Source organism: Nestor notabilis, unplaced genomic scaffold (assembly GCF_000696875.1).
Source record: "Nestor notabilis isolate BGI_N333 unplaced genomic scaffold, ASM69687v1 scaffold14597, whole genome shotgun sequence".
Taxonomy (NCBI): domain Eukaryota; kingdom Metazoa; phylum Chordata; class Aves; order Psittaciformes; family Psittacidae; genus Nestor; species Nestor notabilis.
This window is the reverse complement of record NW_009937351.1, coordinates 81,398-104,006: the sequence shown is the minus strand read 5'-3', so window position 1 is coordinate 104,006 and position 22,609 is coordinate 81,398. Positions and strand designations below refer to the sequence as shown.

At 39.1% G+C, this 22,609-nt stretch overlaps 1 protein-coding gene across 1 annotated transcript in view; it reads left to right on the top strand.

Moving 5' to 3' along the window:
• NRP1 (neuropilin 1) overlaps positions 1–22,609 on the top strand; it is a gene marked incomplete at its 5' end in the record, with an annotated part of 65,702 nt that overhangs the window by 19,573 nt on the left and 23,520 nt on the right. Inside the window, 3 exons of the mRNA XM_010018798.1 lie at positions 13,245–13,400; positions 16,338–16,482; positions 17,887–18,218. Coding sequence (XP_010017100.1) covers positions 13,245–13,400; positions 16,338–16,482; positions 17,887–18,218 — 633 coding nt within the window. The remainder of the gene's footprint in view (positions 1–13,244; positions 13,401–16,337; positions 16,483–17,886; positions 18,219–22,609) is intronic.

Sequence of the window (22,609 nt, the reverse complement as noted above, 5' to 3'; positions counted from 1 at the left end):
CAGTAAGAAGGGCTGTGCAAGGGTTTCACATCTGGTTTTAGTGAAACTGTTCCTGTCTGTGGTATTTAAAATTTAAAGAACTCCTGTTATTGTGCAATTGGGAATCCTAGGGGAGTACAATGTTAATGAAATCCATAACATGCAGGGGGTTTATGATTGCATTTTTAAGGCATTCCTTCAAAAGGGATGACTGATTTCTGCCATGGCAGCAGTAATTGTGTTTTTACAGAGTAGATTTAATGTTTCCATTTAAGAACAGCAGTTGTGTTTACACTTATCTGAAAAAGTAACGTGAAATCTTTATATTTGGGAACTTTTTGCTTTTTATTTCTGAAGCCCCTGAGCCACGGGCCACTGTGCATGACAAGCCCTGCACCTCGGGGACGCCCCACTGGGTCATGGCCAGCAGCCCCGCAGGGCACCGCAGGAGCCAGGGGGAGCTCCGGGGGGAGCGCCTGGCCAGATAGGTGCCGTCAGCTACAGACACTTGAGCCCCACGTGTGTGTGGTTTTGAAGGGAGACTGATTGCCTATTACCAGGGTCACTGGGAACCTGGGCTATCATCAATCCTCATAATGGTGTGGGTTTTCAAACCCACAAGGAGCAACACCTTCTGGGTACTTTTACTGCAGAATCTGTATGTTTTCTATCAAAATGTTTCTTCTAATGCATATAACATAAACCTTTATGCTCCCACCAAGCTGGATGATAGTTTCTGGGTGGCACAATTTTTCTCTCATCCTGTTACATTGAGCGACACCTCCAGCTTGCCCAGAAAGCAAAGCACAGGCTCTTCAGTTCATATTATGGCTGGGGTTGGACAAAATCATAAATTCAGCTTAAAGAATCCTAGTATCAGATCAAAACTTTGCAGCCATAAAACAAAAAAGCACTACTCTGGTATAAACACACTCTGCCAGTTCAAATTTGTTCCAGAAAGGTTAACAGGGGGTTAACATAAATAGACATAATACTCTGGATTGGGTATTATCTGTCATTCTGCAGCTGACATAAGGCCATACACTAAGATGAACTCCTTATTGTGTGTTCTGGCTAATATGACATAAATGGTTAATCCAGCCCCAAAGTATACTGCTGGGTTTTTCAGCAGGGAACAGATCTGGTATCACACGTAGACAGATGGCGTCAGACGTTGGCACAGGGAGCAGGTTTGGTCTGCTCCCTCTGTCCTCTGCCCACCGATCTCCACCTCGTCCCCCAACCATCCCTTCAGCACCCATAACTCTTGCTGCGTAATTCTCTAGACCTCTAGAGTGGTCGGCCCTAGGAATATCAGCTGATCTGGTGCAAAATTCTCCCTCTGCATCTTGCAGCATTTAGGGTTCTGGAGAAAGGCCAGAGAGGTAAGAAGAGGCCTCCTCAAAAGCAGCCTGGGAGACTCCCTTCGCTTCCACTGATTGAAATATCATTGTTTATTTAACACTAACTCTCCCATGCAAGGAAAATATACTTCCATTGATTTAAAACACTTCTATGTATACACTACTTCATCAGAATGAGAGGGACCTCTGAGGTGGAATTTTCCTTCCACATTTGTCTTCATTCCTTTACATTTGCAGTAACCTACGTTCTTCATTATTCGCTCTTTTGTAAGTGAAACCTAGGAGCACACATTGCTGATGGGAACTGGTATATAGATTAGTACAGATTTATACCTGTAGCACTTCTGAAAATAATTGCAGTTCATCATTTGGTGTCTCTACCTTTCATCTGTGTCATAGCTTATTTCCTTATCAGGTATGCGCTTAAAAATATAGTCAGTATTTATACATGCTGCTGCACAGCACATTTGTTTCATTAACAGGTTTATTCTTACATCAGGCAGATGTCTAGGTTGACTTTACGAAGCAAGCTTATCTAAATATTTCACATGAAAGCTCAAGGAAGTGCACGTCAACAATGCCTGTTATTTTTATTCTTATTATTTCTGTTTCTTTTGGAGCTTGATATGGCAATGAAGTGCATCATGTTACTGCATAGAATAACATGAAACCTGGGAAACCTCATCCTCCCAGTTCTCCTAGCCTTTTAAGAACTGCTTGAGAGCTGAAGTTCAGAGACTTTGTGGCTGGGCTTGCCCATCATTAGGGAGCACAGTGACATGAAAGCACAAAAACTGTCAGTCCTTTGTCTTCTCTACCACTTTAGAATACAAGTCATGTATTTGGTTCATGTCATTTTACAGTTCATAACTGCACTCCAGAAATTACAACAAGCAGAGTTAGCTTTGTGTGGAAAAATGTTACAGTTATCTTATGGTCTTAACATGCTTTGCACATGGGCAAAGAATGACAAAAGAATATTCCTTTCTGGAAATCACAGCCAGTACAGACTGTGACACAGCGCAGAACTGGGGTTAATTGACCCAGCAGGATACATTCGTACCTTTATTTACTGTGACATGGGAATAAATGGTAGAGTTTCACAAAGGCAAGTACTGAAATTAGACAAGAGGGAGAGGGAGAAATAAAAGGGCCCTGCAATGTATGAAGGTCTTTTTGATTATTCAAAGTGCTTTAAGAGCTATGTTAGTACCAGAAAGTTCCCAGCCATAGATTTATCACTCTGGGGAGGCTGGAGGGATGCTCAGAGAACTGTGCAAAACCGTTGGCAGCCTTATTGCTCCAGAAGTGCAGGTGCAAAACGCAGTTTAGAAGAAAATCCTCTCTACCTCCCTCTGACATGTTTCAGCATCAGCCCTAATACAGAGGGGAGTCCTGTGTGGCTCCGAGCAATCCTGCACGCAACATATGGAGGAGCAGCAGAAGCAGAGCCCCTCCGAGCCTCCTCTACCAGCCTAATCATTATAATAGTTTCAGCTCTTTCAGGGGATCCATTATGCAGAGATCTGAGTAGTTTGTATATAACTCTATAATTACCTATGCATCCACTTCCCAGTCCAGCCCTACATCCCCTCAACGGCTGCAAGACAGATGGCCCTTTAGAGCTGAGATAGTGAATTAAAAATGTGTCCAGCAAAAACACTGATTCAGCAACTACTAAAATAATTTTGTAAATTTATCTCACTTTTACTAGCTGGTTCCAGGAGAGAAAGAAATTTAAACCTTTAAATATGGTTTTAAACTCAAAATCACAGTTATTGGGGCTTTTTTAAATCACATCATCTTTTTCTTTTACTTTCACAGAAATTAAAGCCACTGAAAAAAATTCTGTACAAATTATTCCTCTCCCTCTGGTTTTTTTTCCTTTCACCAGGTTCACATGTTTGGCTTGACTCAAAACATTTGTTAGAGTTTTCTGGTTTTTAAACTGCCATCAAGCCAAAAAATCAGTTGTTTGTGCCATTCTGCTTGGCAGGGGAACTCTCTCCCAGATGGCTTGCAGACCCTGTGAGGGATGAGGCAGCCTTGCCCACCCAACTACCAGCACTGCAACACATCTGCTCCAGCACAGCCAGGCCTTTCTGCAGATGTGAAGGATGGTATCTCAGGAGGAGATTTTTCTGAGTCCAGCAGAAATAAATCGATAAGGATAGGCCGATGTCAAGCCACGGGTGAGGTAGAGCTCAAGGCTAGAAGCTAAGTGACTAAGGGTAGTGGCTAGAAACACAGATCTGGGTAGGAACGCACAGCTGAGGCATGTTATAATAAGCAGAGTTGTTTCTGAGCTAAAGGTCTCAGTTCTCATGGGGCTAACCCTGGGTTGGAGATGATAGGTGTACTGCTAAATGCTTTGCAGAGACAATTGTGTACTCTTTCCACACCTGCACAATAGTATGAAACTGAGGAGTTCATGAGTCCTATGGGCCCTTCCCCACCCCAGCATCCATGCTCCAGATAGCTGAGCTATTATTTACCTCCCCTGTCCTTGTGTCATCCTGCTTTTCTGTCTGAGTTTCATTCTGCTCTGCCCCTTAGGCAGCATTTTCACAGCAGTAGCAAAATAGGTAAAGTGGAAGGATAAATGAGATTTCTTCCAAGTGGTAAATACCTGCCCTTCAGAAAACAATTTGTCTTCTTTGCACACACACACACAAAAAAAAAAAAAAGGAAAAAAAGGAAAAAAAGGAAAATATATTTCAACAAGTAAATGCTTCTAGTTTTGCTTTATCTCTAATGTTTTCATTCAAGGTTTTCAAAAATGCTTTAAAAAGGCAGAGTAAATGCCATAGCTGTCTAATAAACAAAACCTACTGGGAGAGAAAACACAGTTGACCAAACATTAAGCTGAGGTTTGGTTCCTCTGTTTTCAGGAGCAACTGGCTTTTCGGCAGAGAAGCAATGTTTATACATAACTTCCACCAACCAGCTGTGCCTGCGTAGTCTGGTCTTTCTCTTTGTTGCAGCCTCCTCTGTTGAACACTTTGGGCAAAACTAATTTTTTGTGTTGGTCCTCTGAAGCTGTTGAAAAGATCAATTTGTCCTATCATATATAATACCAGAGTATATTTTAACTGGTCATATTTAGGTTATAGATTATAGTACTGTAGACTATGGTGGCTTTCAGCCTTAACAGAGACCAAGCAGGCTTTTCCATTGCAAATCCTGTTAAACTCAAGCTAAGGGCTGAAAAGTTGACATAGTACAGAATAATTTTAAAATGCTTTTATCAGACCCTAAAAAACAACTGTTCATAGGAGTGTTCCCCCTTTCATGACACGCTTAATTGATAAAATACATTCTATTACTATTTTTAAAAGCCACACCACTTAAAAATCAATAGCTTTGCTCTTTATATAGCTGGAGGTAGAGCAAATTTTAGAGAGGCAAAGTGCAGGTACACAAACCAGGCACCATCAGCTGACCAAAGAAACCTTGAAAATGAAATCTTCATGGTTGGACTTTGAGCAGAAGGGCAGAGCTAGGGGCAGGCAGTCTCCCTCATTTGCTTTAGCACCAGGTGAAAAGTTCTCCTGGGACTCACCGGCCTTCACCATCCCTTCTGCTGTCCCACTTTGTCCTCTGGCACAGGACCAGAACATCGCTCACAGCAGAGGGTTTCCCAAATCACAGCTTCAGAAGTATTTCATCTATACATGTGTATTCAGGGAGCTATGAGGGACACAGCAAAGAAAAAGCAAAATGATCTTTGAAAGTATAGTCTTTGTGTCTCGTTTTTCACCGCACATTTACAGTACACTCACCACACCATCTGACTGCAGCTACCTGACACTTTTCTAGAAGGTGGCAGAAACTCATGTTTTAAAAAAGCAGTGACTTGCTTGGTGACCCAGTAGTAAATTAAAATCATCATACACAATGTGTATGAAATAGAAAATCGAATTTTGGTGCAACAAAACTGACAGTTCCATTTAACAGAAAATAAATGAATGCAGACTCCTGTGGATGAATGACTGATTTAAAGAGACTGTGCCGATTTTCCAAGATGAGAAAGCCAATCACAAGAAAATACATTTGTTTCTACGTGACACAGGTTATACGCCTATTCCAGTTGCCAGTGAAATTAGGCTTTAAAAGTTTTAAATCTTAGACACTGGCACTTTGTCCTCATTTTGTTGCTATTTTTTTATTGAAAACCCAAAGCCTGAACTTTCAAAAATATTCAGGTGTCGCAAACTCCAGTGATTTCAGTGGAACTCACCCTGACACAGTCACTGCGCAGTCAGATCTATCTACACCATCAAGGTGCGCTGTCTGAGACAGCAGTGGTTTAATTCTGCATAGTATATCATCCCATCACCAGCTTCCTACACAATTAGCATAGGTATGCTGCAAAACAGGAAGAAGCAGAGGTTATTTCTGTGTTTATACGTGTGTAATATTGTACTTATATTCAAAATACCAAAAAGCATTATAAATCAAACCCTTCTGTCTGTACCCTCTGATTTTAACAGAACAGCAGCCAGCAAAAGAAAATGCTACAGAAGAACTTCATAGGCAAAATTCAATGTTTTCCACCTAAAGCCCAGTTATTCACATGTGAAGCAGTCTGATAGAGAAGCTTTGGATTACTTTTTTCCCATTTGTGCATTAGCTGCTCAGTACATTTAGGGGGAAAAAAGTCCTACAATTATGTCCTTCTCTCAGAAAAGAGTGGTTCTGCAAGTATTGCTATAGAGTTTCCCTTTTCTATAGTTTCTAACACAAACTGGGAAGGTTACATTCAAACTGCACTAAATAGTTGTCTTCATTCCAGATCAGAGGATTAAGCTCAGGTTTAAAATTAAATGTAAATTACAAATAAGTATTCAGAAAACGTTAATTAAAAGTATTACGTTCCTGACTCATTTCTTGCTCAGCAAGGGTTCCTAAGTATCTTAGCTGGAAAAAGGGGCCATTCACATTCCTTTTTTTTTTGACCAAGTCATTGTACATGTCTTAGGTTATCCATTTGCAAGTTAATGTAGTGCAGAGCAAAGGTTTTCATTTTAAAGAAGTAATATTTCACAGCAAGATATGCTCCTGCAAGATGTAAAACAATCTTTTTTCTAAAGCACTGTGAGTTAATCAGCCTTTCTCTTCATTGCTACAGAGAGGGTTTGAATGACATAAGATGCTGATTACTTAGATCCCGGAGTCTATAGAAATCCCAATACGATTACATTTTCCTCCCTTTGTTATCAGAGTTTATTGTATCTTGGTGTTCAGGTTTTAAGTAGTTTCCAAGCAAAAAAAATAAATTAAGAAGAAGGTATTTTCTGAGTCTTCTGAACAACGATCATGTTACATCAGAGCACCGCATGAATGCATAAGGTGGAGCTTGCAAACGAATAGCAGAAGGATCATTCGCTATCACTGCATGTGCACTGGATGCATTTCATACAATACAGTGAGCCCATTTCAGGGGAGCACTGCATTGCACTTGCTTTTAAACCAACTCATTCAAAGACTCACACTAAAAATATCACACAGAGCTAATGTGTACCAGTGGCAGTGCTTCTCCGGGCCCACTCGCAGCATTTCTCTTTCACATTTCATCTTTATAGTTTCCATACTGGAGCGATTTGGTTTGCTGAATTCTGGAAATGTCTCAAGTTGAAATGCTAGTGTATTAACCTGCTGTACTGAGTCTCTTTTGTTTCTCTTTACCAGAGCACTGCTTGCCAATTTTTACAACTACAGCAGATTTTACTATTCAAACAGAACCAGATGGAACACCAGTTCAAAGAACATGTCAGAATTAAATATTTCTTTTTTAATTAGTTGCTTCTGATTTATGCAAAAAAAAATTAACATAAGAGTGGGAGAATGTGCCATGAATCCAGATGCAACACAGCCCACACAAGCATTATCTTTCCTCTGTCAGAGACACAGAGGTCTTTTCTTTCATTTCTTCCTTGTCTTTTTTCCTTTTTGTTTCTGGATTTCATTTTTCTTACACTTTCTGCATCTTCTCCTTATTGAACAGCCCCATAAAGTTGACTGAGGTTCTCTTATGTTCGTCATACTTTATCATCATTATCTTACATTTTCTCTTGTAGAAACTGGCTGATTTGCCTCTAAAAAAAATTACTGTACTCAATACTGCAATTCCAGCACCAATATCTTAATGTGATGGCATCCTTTGAGCCTATTCTTTGTTTTCAGTTGGAGGAATCTTTATACTTAAGTTTTTTCTGCTACAGAGAAGGATTTGGGCATAAGGTGAAGATTGTGAGGAATATTTCAACTGCTAAAGAAAGTTTATTTCCTTTTTGCTGCCAAGCATTCCTATTTCTTTGGCATGAATGTTTGCTCATCTTCTCTTTCACGCTTCCCCATTTTTGCCAAGTCACATAAGCATCAATTCAGTAAAGCATACTTACCAAGGGCAGTTGTTAGGCACAGACTAGAAGTTGAGCATGTGATAAGCTGCTTTCTCTTCTGGGGCTTTCAGGATGTTGCTGTCAAGGTCAATGAGAAAGACTTCAGTGATTCAGGAGAGATCTTACTAACAGCTATGTCTCCTCATTTTCTTTATGGAGCTGCCACAAATATCACTGAGAATTTTGCATAAAGACCTGGGACAGTTTACAACCTTAACTATTTTCACTAAAACTCAGGATGAATATTTACACCCTGTCATTAATCAAGGAGTTGTGCTCTTGTAACTCATTTCAAGGACAAAGACTTTTAAAAGTAATTTTCAGACCAAATTAATTAGACTATTTTCAGAATTTCTACTAAAGCCTGTGCCATTTCTACTTAGCATTATAATCTTCTTTACTTAAAGCTCAATAAATAAGGGAATTGAGTGATAATTGTATATACATCATGGGATTGGTCAACTCAACAGTAACACCTAATAAAAAAGATCGACTCTTGCTTAATTAAATATTTGACAGAAGAACAGCGAAGCGTCACAACAGCTAATCTGACTCCAAGCACTGTATGCTATCTAGGGAAATGACACAGTTCTCTGAAAATATTTACTTTGGTATGTTGTGTCAAGTGATGGATTATACAGCTTTTCAAGCCACAAGAGATGCCCACAACAAAAAGCTTCCTGTTGTTAATCAAACTCCAGCACTTTGTCCTTTATTTTCTCAGGCTGTTAAACAGACAGACCTACAGTAGGAGTGTTAAAAGCTGGCAAAACTGCTCACTTGCTACAGCTCCCTCAATGGCTGTATTTTATTTAGCGAGGCAGACTTTCATTCTGGAAATAAGGTCTTCCATACTATGACATGGTTATGCGTGATGATAGGGAGCAACAACATTAATTTCAAGTCATGTATGTTGTGTGTTGTTCTTTACCCAGCAGTTTGCTAAGACTTGCTACATGATTCATTGTGCAGAGCTAAATGTTACTGGTTTTCCTTTTCTGTAGCTGATGCCTAATAAAATGAGTATGTGTATACCACCTTTTGCATATCTATGCCTTAAAAATGTGTCACCCAACCACTGTCTTTGGAGACAGTAAGACAGCAATAAAAATATTTTTCCTGGATGCTGAAAGATTTTGCAGAATAAATAGAGAAGAAGTAGTTCATATGTAGGAACAGATAGTATCTTGCAATATGCTCTCGCACAAAAGACATTGATTTTAGAAGCAGGAACAACTAGGGCTTTTTTTACATGAACATTTCTTTCCTGGAAAAAAAACCACACATTTGAGATATTCCTCTTTTCTCGTAAGTTAGGGGCCCATTCTTATAGTCAAGTCTGCTCCCGGTCTTGTACTTGCTAATAAAGGCAGTCACATTGCAGCACTGGCAATTATCAAAGGCTGTGTTTTTGGATAAAGCCCTAAGGCATCATTTTCCAAGACAGATAATGCTTTTTTATCTGCATGAAAGTGAACAAAGTTTGAAAAAAACAACTAGCAACATACTGCAGTTAGTCAAAGCTGAAACTCTGGTCATGGAAATGAAATGTCAAGATTCCAGGTTTGGAGACAGCTGCCTATCTCGGATCACAGCCATACAGCGTGCAATAACTTCTAAAATTGCTTGCATCCTTTTAAATAAATACCAGATGTTTGTTTATCATATGTGCAGAAAGCTAGATGTCAAATAATTGCAGGGAAATGCATTTGATGTTCATCTTCAAAAGTACTGTATTTCATCACCACCTCTCTCCACAGTTCATTTTAATGTAAAACACAAGTTCTTGAAACAAAAAGGCCAAAACAAAAAAATAGTTGTTAAAGATTTGCATTATTACCTCATCTGGAGGCGATTGTATCTGAGAAAAATGGGTTACCTCTGGTCATGTTAACACTTCGAGACCTCTGTGGAGATGACATATAAGTTGATTAGAAATCACACAGACAGTTGTACTCCATAGGCATAAGCCTCCAAGAAGCCTAAGAACTCCTATCTGTTTGGTGACACAGCTGTACTAGAGCTACTACCCTCTGCAATAATGCCTCTGGTTAACATAGTTCAGAACTGTGTCTTACCACAGCTACATTTTGGTACTTTCAGGTGCCAATTGTTAATAGCAGTTCATATGGTTGAATTTCAACTCTGTAACATTCAGAATGTGTATTTTATGCACAATTTTGAATTTTACAGAAAGTAAAGTTTCAAAAGTCATTGGAAAGAAAACAAAATGCATCACAAAGTGATTAATGAACGTGAGCTTAACAGCCCATTAAAATATGTCATGCAGTTTCCAAGATAGTCCTCTGCATAATTTATTTCTCTCACCTTACTTAGAGAAGAAGATTGGTACATTTAGAGCTTGATTTACAAACATACTTAGGCACCACAGAGGGGTGCACAGTGTTGCAATTCTGTTTGCACCTCTTCTCTGGAGGCCACTGCAGAGAACTGTCAAAGGGAAGAAAATGCCTTAAGTTCTGCCTCTCTCCTGAAACTCTGCATTGACACAGAGTTAGTACTAAAAGCTCCAGTCCTTCTGCTTCTTTACTGCTTAGCCCCACCTTTCTTACTGGCACTGCTCCTTTTTCACAAAACACTGATGGAGAAAGATTATTCTTTTTTCCTTCATCAGCTCATGAGCAAACAACCCCTGCCATGTTGCAGGTCTGGGGTTGCAGCTTGATTTTCCAAGGGATTTAAAACTGTGGCACACAGCTAAACACTCAGCCCATCAACCTCCAGGTGATCCAGGAGAGGACCACTGTTGACTTAGTTCCAGTTTTCAAGAAGCACATTAGATTTGCTGATCTGGATAGAGCGCATCTATATGAAAGGATGTTCTCCCTAACCAGAGATGCCTACCTACTCCTGTACCATATTACATAGTTACTGGAGCCACGAGCACTAATGAGGTTGCCCCTTCCCTATCTAAAGGCAATAAATTAGAGGCCTTCTTGGAGTCTTTCTCTCCCAGTGAGCTGTTACATTCTGGCAGGACAATTTCTGCCTGCTTTTTGAATTCCACCAGATTTCAGGTTGTATCTTTTGTGTGTCTGGGACTTAGACCCAGGCAGTGGGATAGATGCTGTAGGATATTCAGTGCCCTGGGATTTAACAAGGTATATTGAATACCAGCATTTGGGACAAAGCAAAATCTGGGGAACTGAAGTTCTTTGATTTAGTTGCCTTAACAGTCAGTGACTGGTAGCTGTAATTGTTAGTTCAGGCATCAACTAATCAAACCTTCCCCTAAACCCCCAGTGTTAAATTCTAACTTGGCTTCAAATACCTAGAACTCTTGTAATAGGCCATTGCTTGACTTTATTCACAATGAAGTACTTACTGTATATTAAAAAGCTCCTACTAGAATCATTTCAAATCAGTTGGAACAGTACAGGCTTGGGACCCTAATCATTTCAAAACTGAAGAGCTGTTTCAAATTGTAAGAGAAGCAGATCATTTAAATAACTTAGCTCTGCGCTCCCTCAGACTTCCAGATTTTCAAGTGCACTTCAGCCTGGAAGTGAATGTGGTATTGGACATAACTCAGTGCAGCACACTTTACAATCAGCAGAGTACAGTTTGGAGAGCATTTGAAGTTAAGCTGAGATTGCTCAGCGCAATGATGCCCACATTCCCCCATTAACTTTCAGATTGCAACAATCTAACATCTGAGACTCTCCAGTTACTTTAAATCACTTGATTGTTTTTGTAAGGTGGTGCTGGGATTTTTATTTTTTTTTAAGGATGATTTTTTTTATCATGACAAAACAATATGTTGCAGTATGTCACCCCTAAAGACAAGGGCTAAAATGTTACATATAGACTTTACCAGCCTTAAATACTGGGGCAGAGGCTTTGCCCTGAAAGATAGTTCTATCTGTCACACACAAGGCTCCTATTCTTGTGCTGGAAGACTTAAAAATGCCTTGCATATGACATGGGCATTGAGAGAGCAACCAGTCTGTCCTCAAGCACTTCCTTCAGCCTTTTGAGAGAGCGTGTTGATTTAACCGCTCCACCGCCTTTGGATATATGACATACATGCAGGAAAAAGGATGCCTGTGGGACACAGGGGTCGTATATTCCGCATCCTGCATACTTTGGAAATAATAAAAAGTCTGAGACATTCATGGGACATTCACTTGAGAAGAGTTAATTAAAGTATTATTATCCTATAACTGAAGTTTAGAGGAATAAATTACTCCAAGTAATATTTTACGGGTAGTGTCATTTTACATTGAAATTAAGTGGTTTGCTTTAGGAAACAAAGAGGAGGTTCTAGCTGCAGAGAAAGAGGAGGATGAATTTGATTTTGATTGGTTTGTTATTATGGCTAAAGAAAGACTGTAAGAAAATGGCAGGCATTTCAAAGCTGTGTCACCAACCTGGCTGTGAGAAAGTTTTGTGCCTAGTTTCATCCATTTGGCAGCTGGAGTTGTACACCAGGACAAAGGTTTTGTTTGCCAGCAGAACTGACTTTGGGCAGCCATACTCCTGCACCCCACACCATCCTACCAGCTATGCCAATAATCTTCTGTCATACCATATGATGAACTAGATGTGGTTGACAAACAAATAAATAAGTGAAGGAGCGGAAGGTTAACCTAAATCAGTTGTCCATTTGGTTGCAATGTAACTTTATGAGAGAAGGAGAAAGAATGAGTGAAGAAGAGATAAGGCCCCTAACACACATTCATGTGCACACCATAGTATTCATTTTCTAATGATTCAAGTTCATTATATTTGACAGACAGAATTATTGTGCCTGTGCTAATGCTTCTTTCTGTTTTCTCCAAATACATCATGCAGTACAAGCAACTTGTTTGCTTTTTCCCCAACAAAATCACACAGTGATTTATAAGTATCCTGTGACTCACTAATACACTACGGGTTTCTTTTCTCCTCTTCTGTTTGCAAACAGTGAGCCCCTGGGTTTTAGCAGAATTCTTGTTATCATTCCCTAAGTGCACAACTTTGATATTAACTGTTAAATTTCATCCCATTTCTAACACTGCAGTCCTTAGGGCTGTTCAGTTCTCACTGCATGAGTCTCCTCTGTATTGACAATGCCTTGCAGCTTTGTGTCCTTAGCAAATTTCATTAGCATCTATGCAAGGTAGTTAATGAAAGTAATAAGTAAGATTGTACATGAGACTGATCCTTGAGGAGCTTCTCTAGTAACTTCTCTTCAGCCTGGTGTTTCCCATTCACACTGATGGGGTCTCTGGTTCCTCCTCCACAGAGGAAAATTAATTCTCTGACATGCAAATAACCCTTCTGGGTAATCAGGCAAATGTTCCCATCTCTCGTGTTGACACTATTTACAAAAGAGACATTATGGCCATATTATCAACAATATGTTGCAATTTCCTGTGTATGAAATCCTTATTATCTTTGTAAAACATGGAGGGGGCAGAGTGGGTGTCACTTCTGCAGTGTTGTTATGCTCTGAACTGATTGTCCTCCTGTCCCAATTCATTCATTACTACAGGTAGATCTAGGCCTTCTTCGCTTTGTTTCTGGAATTGGGACTCAAGGAGCCATCTCAAAAGAAACAAAGAAAGAATATTATCTGAAAACATACCGCGTAGATGTCAGCTCCAACGGAGAGGACTGGATTACACTGAAGGAGGGAAACAAGCCTGTTGTAAGTCTTTTCTTTTGTACCTCTCTTTGGCCAAGAGCTGTTCAGTTACTATCGGTTGTTAAAAAAAAAAAAAAAAAAAAACAAAAAAAAAAAAAAACACACACACAAAAAAACCCAAAAAAAACCCCAGGAATAAGAAAAAAAAAAAAAACACACACACACACAAAAACCCAAAAAAAACCCCAGGAATAAGTTATCACCGTTTTCATCAGGTTGTTCAGAGTTAACAATATCTCAAATCCAAAACATAGCTATTGTCTCAGTAGTAATGAGCCACACAAATTGTTTATCCAAAGCCCAGAGCAGCTGAAAATGGTGCAAGGTGATGCCTTGCCTGTTGTACCCAACATAGTGTGAGTGGTTCAGGTCTTTTCCCTGGAGTGTGCTGCTGTTTCCCAGTTTACCAGAGATTTTCTGTGTGACCTTGAGAAAAACACTGTGGGGAACCTTTTAAAAAATATGTAGCTCCCTTATCTGCAGCGAAGCTCTGGATATGCAGCGTGTCAGTGCCACAGATCCCCGTGCATAGCCACACTGTCTTGCAGGAGTGCTAGCAAGCGATCAGTAGTTTGTTAGACTTCCAAGCACCTCAGTGATGGGGGTCATGCAGACAGATAATTAGGCACATCTTTCCATCCTTATAGATTTTTAGCACCTTTCCATTTATCAGAGGATTCTCTCTCTGTGACCTCTCAGTGAAACAGCTTTAGACACTCAGAAGAAATATCTTCATTATCCACTACATGAGCATAAAGCTCGTTACTGAGAAGTCACTGCTGCTCCGACTCTCACATGAATAGTCCCAGTGAGGTTGTGCTTCCCTTCCCACCTCGCTCAGGATGTGCCCAGGAGCAGCATCCCTAGAGGCTGCCAGGGGCTGATGCAACTGGAAAGATATAAGTGGTACCTCCCTTCAAAACGGCTTTTTTGTGACCCTTCTGTGAGGACCAGGAAGAGCTGTATAATATTAAACTCTATCAGTGTAACCATATCTAGCTCTAAATATTTGATTACTATTGTGTCCCTGATTCATCTGTAAGTGCTATGCCAAGTCCGCTGTATTTATCTAATCAAAATGGTAGCAGTGTTTAACACATCTTTCTTCTTTGAAGCACTTGTAAAACAACAAAAAATGAATCCTAAAAGCTTCTCTTTGACAGGTATTATCCTGTTTTTACAGAGAAAGAACTTTAGAAGGTCAAATGCTACAATGCGGGCACTGTATAATGATGTATAAAGGTACAATAACTGACTTGCCTAAAGTCACAAGAGGAGCAAAGGCTGTGGCTGGTATGAAACACAGGGTGTCCTGGCTCTGGTTCCCGTAATCTGAACAAATGCCTCTTTCAAAATCAGACCATGCTTGATTTTCACTATCAGCTTCAATGTGTAAACTATCCAAGAGTGTATTTTACATAAGTTTCTCTTGTACATGATGTCCTTAGTTAGTAAGAACACTTACTAAACCTATGTTATTTGCTCAAATAGTTTATAAAAGAATCAGGTTTCTAAAACAGCAATATTTTGCCGTTGATCAGGTCAAGAAAAAACTATGCACCAGTCTCCCTCTGATATCTTTATACAAATGAAAAGTTAAGTAGACTTGGCTACTGAAGAAACAACAAAAGCAGGCAGCTGCAGATCTCTTTCAGGCAGCCTCACACGAGAGTTGTACTTACTACATATAAGAAGCTGTGTACTTTTGAGAAAAGACTCATTTTCTCTGTCAGTCAGACCTTGACAAAACTACAACAGATCCTCTCAGAAAAAAAAAGTTGCTGGAAAGTAGCTCCCTTTAAAACCTCTTGCTAGATATGAAACTCCTATGTTAAATTACTTGAGATATAACTGAGCCTGATGAGTTGACAGCTGTGCGCTGCTGGCCTCTGCTCCAAATTAGTGTAGTTATTGCAAGTAACAAACAGGAAAGTGGACAGTGTATGTATCTCCCATAAAAGGAGAGAGGTTTATATGTATGGAAAACAGGAAATTGTTCCTCTCTACGTGAGGAAGAAGCAGGAAGCTGAATCACCTTCTTTGGGCTAGAACATTGCAAGGTTTCAGCTCTGCTAGGAAGGAGCGCATCTGCAGGATCCCCAACATGAAAGCACAGCACAATCCTGTCCCTTCTTGTGGAAGTCTCATTGTTCGTATAATTTGACTACTAGCCTCAGGGGATGCAGACAAAACCTTAGAGCCTGCTATGTACATTTTAAAATAGACTTCCATCTCAGTATGTAAGAAAATCTGAGTATGTTTGTCCTTGCTAAAAAGGTTTTAAAAACAGCAGGTTGACAAGGCAAGCTTTTCACAATACATTCTGCAAAACTCTTTAAGTCCAAGGACAATGAAATAATGTATGTTTTTAACCTGACTCCATATGGGATAGTTAAGGTCTGACATCCAAACCTTTAATTTGGCCCAGAGGTTCTGTAGCTTTTTGAATCATTCTTTAAATGTGCGAGGAATAAAACTGCCCTAATGGAGCATTGAGGGATTTTTCCAGGACATGGCAGTCCTTGGGTGACAAAGACCAGCATACGTCATTCCCACACATAGATCTGGTCATCAGGAACACTTCAAAATAGGCAAGGAGTGGACAGACCCTTGTTGAGCTCCTGCTCTCAAGACGGTCCTGAGCTCTCCTGATCTGCTCTGCAGTGTATGGTGTGCTATGGGACTCTGCAGGTGGCAAGTATTTTTTAATATTATTGAACATGTTACATCTTCTTTTCCCTCCCCAAGGAAAGCTTATCTGGCTCCAAAAATTGTCTTAGTTTAATGAAATAATTCCCCATGCAAGTCTTTTGTCTCAAACCTCCCTTCCCCACATAACCCTGGTTAGACCTTGAATCATAACCATCTGTAAAACACAGAATTATAGACACTGTTTAAGAGAAAGCCTAACAAATATATACTTTTTCTTTTCACACAAAGGTGTTTCAAGGGAATAGCAATCCCACTGATGTTGTTTACAGACCTTTTGCCAAACCAGTTTTAACACGGTTTGTGCGAATTAGACCTGTGTCTTGGGAAAATGGAGTATCACTAAGATTTGAAGTTTATGGCTGCAAGATAACAGGTATGTCTTGGGAAGGATTTTAAAGCTAAGCGAACTTATTTTGCCTGTGCTGTGGGTTTTATTTTTATCAGTTAAATGTGTCTTCACTATTTCCACTGTGGTCTGAATGAAGAAATGAAAAAAAACTAAAGACAACAATACACAACAACCCAAACATACAGGGTTATCTGAATGTTGTTCTGGCATTATCGTTTAGGTGTTCAGTTTGATTGTTTTACAGCTCCATGCAAAATAACTAAAATACACAGACACTCTGCAAATTCCCATCTTGTTTCTCCTTCCTAACCCTCCAGTGTCTCTCTCTCTCATGCCTCCTATTTATAGGTAGTTCTCAGCAGGTTTCCCAAGAAACAAACATACATAGCTTGCATTGCAAGGTACAAACACTTAGATCTGAAGCCTATTCAAGCATTATCATCAAAATACTGTCTTGGATTTAAAAAAAAAAAAATAATAAAAATAACAGGCACAAGTAGGAATTTTTTTAGAAGTCTTTTTTCCCCCTAGTTTTGGTATTTCTGTAACTTCTACAAAATGGAGGCATTTTTATATGTAAAGTAAAAATACAAGTTATAGTTAAAGAAAATGTTAATGATTTAATAGATTTGCAAAGCTGATTTTTCTAAAAAATACATGCCATTATTTTACGGCATTTAATACAGTTCATTTGCACTCATTTTAAACAGTTCTAGAGATATTTTTTTCCTTTAAGGTGTTTCTTTAGTCTTCAAAATGTTTCTTAGGACTGGTTTCCATACAGCAGGAAAACAAGATCACCGATTACTATGTTATAGGATACCAAGTCATCATATGAAATCTTTTCAGATTAGATGAAGGTAATATCAGCAAAACTGCTGTTACATTCTATATTGAAAAACTCTATTCCTTGTTAGCAGGAACTTCTAATTTATATTTATCTAGGAAGCAACTATTTAGCTTCTGTGTCATTTGAGAAAGCCTGAGAAAACACAGTGTGAAAATCTCAAGTACAGCAGTATGTTACAGAATGTATAAAATATTTCCATTTCCAGTGTCACCAAAATTAAGTATTCTGCAACCAAGTTTTGGCTGATTTGGGAAGTTTTCTCCAGGGAAATATTCACAAAATCAGATGTGACCCTGCACTCTTTGCCTTAGCAAGAAGAATAGAAAACAAGAATAGAATAGGATTTTCTGATCCTTTGGTTCCCATCAAGCCAGAAATACTTGTGGTATTTTGGTACTTCCTGCCAAAACTAGGATGTGCAAGTTTGAACAAATGAAAATTATACACAAATTCAGAAAGATTATTTTGGATGTAAGAAATAAATAAGTAATTGCTCATGATAGCTAAATTGACTGATGTGTCCTGTTTCTGTTTTGGTGCTTGTTCAGGTTAACTATTTGTTTGTTTTTTCTCTATAGATTATCCTTGCTCTGGGATGCTGGGTATGGTGTCTGGGCTCATTCCTGACTCTCAGATTACTGCATCTACTCAAGTTGATCGAAACTGGATCCCAGAAAATGCTCGCCTCATAACAAGCCGCTCAGGTTGGGCGCTGCCACCAACTACTCATCCATATACAAACGAATGGCTTCAGATAGACCTTGGAGAAGAAAAAAAAGTGAGGGGTATAATTGTCCAAGGAGGCAAGCACCGAGAAAACAAAGTATTCATGAAAAAATTCAAAATTGGCTACAGCAACAATGGGTCAGATTGGAAAATGATCATGGATTCCAGCAAGAAAAAGATAAAGGTAAGGAGGAAAGCTCCACACTGAAAAAAAGAGTTGCATTAAAAAGAAAAAAGAAGCTTTCATTACATTTGTACACATTTATTTCTGACCTTAGAAAAGGCAGACAGCTGCGATGAAGCCAGGCAGAACTCCTAGGGTAGCAACCCTGAAGGGATGCTGTGGCAACCGTCCCATGCCTGAGGGCAGGAGCTGGCCTCAGGACATTTGCCTCTCTCTGCTGCAAAGGTTTTGTTTATTCACAGCTAGCTCAAACTTTATTTCTCACAAGGGTGATGTGCCTCTGTGGCCCCTAGGTTACTTGAAAAATACCATGTGATGGTAGTATGTGACACTGCCAGAAAAGTAGCTTCCTCTGCATTTTTTCCACTGACAGTGAACAAACTTATTTGAAACACTGAATTACTTTTCTTTTGCTTCTTTTTTGTCTGTGCAGTAGAATGAGAATGGTGTTATTTAACTCAGTAGGGTATGTGTTAGATTTCTGAACTGCCTATAGACTACTTTGAGAGCTTCACAGGCTCTCCGGAATGGTCTGATCCAAGCCCCGCCAAAAGCGCTGGAGTTTTTGACTTTTTATTCCATCCCAAGCAAAAGTACTATTGTACTGACACAAGTGAAGCATCTTTGAGGTGGCTTGGGAATAAAGGGTAGCTGGTTCATAGGTTCAAGCAGAAACTGCAACACATTTACAGAGGAAGGCTTACTGAGTTAGATTCAAAGGAGAAGAAAATGAGTGTGGCCCAGAAAAGTTTCTGGGACTGTACCTATTTTGGTTTGGTTTTGACTGTATGCTTTTCAAGACATAAATTGCACCAAGAGTTTATCTTATTTACCCTAAATCCCATTCATTAGGTCTCCCATCCCATTTTGCTATCATTTTCACAACGTGCATTCTTGCCTCAAAGGGCACAGTCCTTTTTCAGTCCTCCTATCCTGTTCCTTGAGGAAACCAGTAAGCATGCAGTCCTCTTCACCAACTCATGCTGCAACACTGGGATGATTAGGGAATTATATACCACATTGTGCCTTCAAAAGGCAAATTGGTGTGGTGCTCAGCAGATTGGAATCAAGAGTTGCTCTGCATCTCATCTGCGTAAGCCTGGAAATTAGATGTAAAAGCTGCTTTGCCATATAGACTCATCCATTGGACAAACCTGTCTTTCCTGAAAGAAAAAGCTGAGTGGGCCCATGGATGTAGCTTTTCCAGGCACATTTGGTAAATATTGGACTTCATTCTCTCCTGTTTTAATCTCACTGAATATGTCTGCATTTTCTCACTTCTCATCATTTGTTTTGGGGATTAAAACTAAACGAATTCAGCCTTTGCAGTCAGCTCCTTTCTCTTGTTACCATGAGTTTTGACTTCATCATAAAGTGTGAAGAGAGTGTAAATCAACAATGGGATCTAACCATTTTCTTTCTAAAATAGATGTTGTTTTGACATGTACTTCTACACTGTGGCTCAACGAGGGAAAAAAATAATGCCATATGCTTTGAAAGCAGTGCGCCGTCTGCTGCATGGCTTTCTGTTTTCTAATACAAGCACTTGCCATCATTGTCAGAAGTTAGCAGTTTGACAAGAAAACTAGTGTGCGAACTAACACACTGAGCCCATCCTCGGCTTTCATCACTACCAGAAATTAGCTTTCAACATTAATAGAGTGGGGAGGGCTGGAACTCAAATCTCTTGTGGTAAATCATAATCCTTCCCAAAAATTCAAGACATTCAATAAACTTTCTTCCAAAGCACAAGTTTTCTTTAGAGAGTATCAGATAAATCCCACGATTTGGGAGTCTGAGGGATTTAAAATGTTAATACTGGAATGCAGTATTTTTAAATGTAAGTGGAGCTGGATGGGACAGCATGCTATAATGAGTCACAGCAGGAGTGTGGATTAGAAACAGCCCTGTTATATGAAATGAAACACATCGTTTCGCTTGGTTAAAATCTTGACTTCCAATAAACAAACAACTGCATTTAAGGAAAAGAAAGAGCAGTGACAAGCTAAAATAACAATAGAACATGTCCAAAGGATGAAATGTTACCATGTTTCTCAACTATGATCTTGTCATCCCTTCCTGCAGCTCCTTTCACTAGGACTACCATAACTCCTTCCTCTTTGCCTGACCCAATTTGTGCTATTTTTGAATGTGCAGAGTGTTTCCCCCTTTAGCACTCAAAGGAGTGAACATCACAAATCCTCAAACATCCATACAGAACCCCATTTTCATTTCAAGATTCAGTGAGTACTTTTTGCCCATAGTCTTACTCAAGCTTACTCTGTAAAGTCATCTTTTTCTTTCATACTTCTTTCCTCCTTCCACTTTTTCTGTGTTTCTTTACACCTTGTCCCATAATTTCTGGTACAAGAAACTTCTGAATATCCTGCCATTTGGAACAACCATGTTAAATTTTTATGCAATGTTTATTTTCATTTTAAAAGATATTAAGAAGAATTTTTTTTTCCTCTCACCTGTTTCACTTCTTTTGTTTAGCTATTATTTATTATAACTTATCTTTGTAATGAAGTAAAGCAATTTGTGACATAGCCTATATAAAAGACACTCTCGAAGGGAAGTTTTACTGTACATTCCTCTCTCCTCTCCCCTAAAAATATCAGTATGTGTTTTAAATGAACAGTCAAAATCGAATCACAGGCAGCTCTGCACTACAAACGACAATGATTCAATATAATTCTGGATGCCTATTGAATTCTAATGTCTATGTGTCAGTACTCCAGTACTGATGCCTTTTATAAAACAGTTTTCATTATTATATGTTGCTATTAAGACTACTATTAGAAAAGAAGCAAGAATTCCTTAGATACATGTGTCTGTCTACTTTTTACACATAAAGTGGCATTCATTCTTTCTCATATGCTAGGTAGCTTTTCTGATCATTTGCACTATATTGCTATTCAAATATAATAATATGTAATTCCATGTTAATTAGATCTGACAGGCCATCTACATGTGAATTCCTGACATATGTCTTCCAAGCATTGACAGAACACCAGGTTGACCAGTGCCCCTTGAAGCCACCTTGGGAGTACAATCTCCTCTAGAAAGTAGGAGCAGAAGCATTAATGTTGAAATTATTCTTTTAATTCAGTTGGTTATAGTCTCCAATCATAGAATCATAGAATAGTTAGGGTTGGAAAGGACCTCATCATTTCCTTTTGAGACTGGCAATGTAACCAACAGCCAGAAGGGGTTGTGGACCATTCGTTCATAATACAGAAGTGTACAGTAAAATTAAGCAAGGCTTTTAGGACTGCTTTGAAAATACAACCAGCAATCAGGTTTACCTATGCTTGTTTTGTGCCTTGGGAAATACAGCCAGCTTTCTCCATGGCCTCTGTTTCCTCTGCCCCGAATCAATAGGAGGAGTTCATTTCAGGTTGGGTTTTGTTCTCATCCAAAATGAAGAGGATCTGGTGGTTTCTTCCTGAAGAAGGCTTCATGCTTCACAGCTATGAGTTGGAAATATCTTATAATAGCACTTCTAATCCTGAATTTGAACTCTAGTTCAAAGACAATTTTTTTTCATGTTTTGCCATTTAACTAATTCATACAAAAGTTATAAATACTTTACTTTTTACTTCATTGTCATATACATTGTCATATTTTGTACTGAAGATAAGCCAAAGTCATTTTTTACTATAAAATAGGGTAAAAATAATCCCTTTTGCGTATCTGGGGTTATAAATTTTTCAAGGCAAGGACTGTTTCTTTGTACAGTTAATTCATTCTAAGGACCAATCGTCTCCATGGAGGCACCTGAGGTGTTGCTGTAAGTACAAACTATAACTTGTTCTATATGCAAAAGATCACTGACAAGAGAAGCCTACGGTATCAAACAAATGCCACTGAGAGCTGCATTATGGCTAAAAAAAACCCAGAGTGCCACTCAGAGAAGAGATTTTTCTCTGAAATGTACATTTACTGACCCTGCTTTGCCCGTTGGATTATATCGCAGTTTTACCAGGAGGCAGCTTTCTTCTTTCTTTCTTTCTTTCTTTATATTCTTATTCAATAGCAGGCTCACTGGAAGAACTCTTGCAGCTACTGGAGTTTAATTTATGCCTTTTGAAATAACTACAACTTGTGAAACTCTGTCACTGGGGGAAATCAGATTGAAATTTTCTCTTGAATAGTTGGATTATTATTGTAACCACTTAAAAGGTGACAGGATCTTCACCTCAGCCTTTTTTTTTCCCTGAGAAGTGTTGAAAATGTCACCCAGTTAAACCCCAGATCAGAGTGTCATTTAAAAACATGTCTCATTAAACAGTCAGCTCTTGTTATGACCCTGATGGATTGGTTGCTACTGAGTTTATGAAAAATGAAATACATTACTTTTCTGAGAAGCTTTAACTATGTATTTTCCA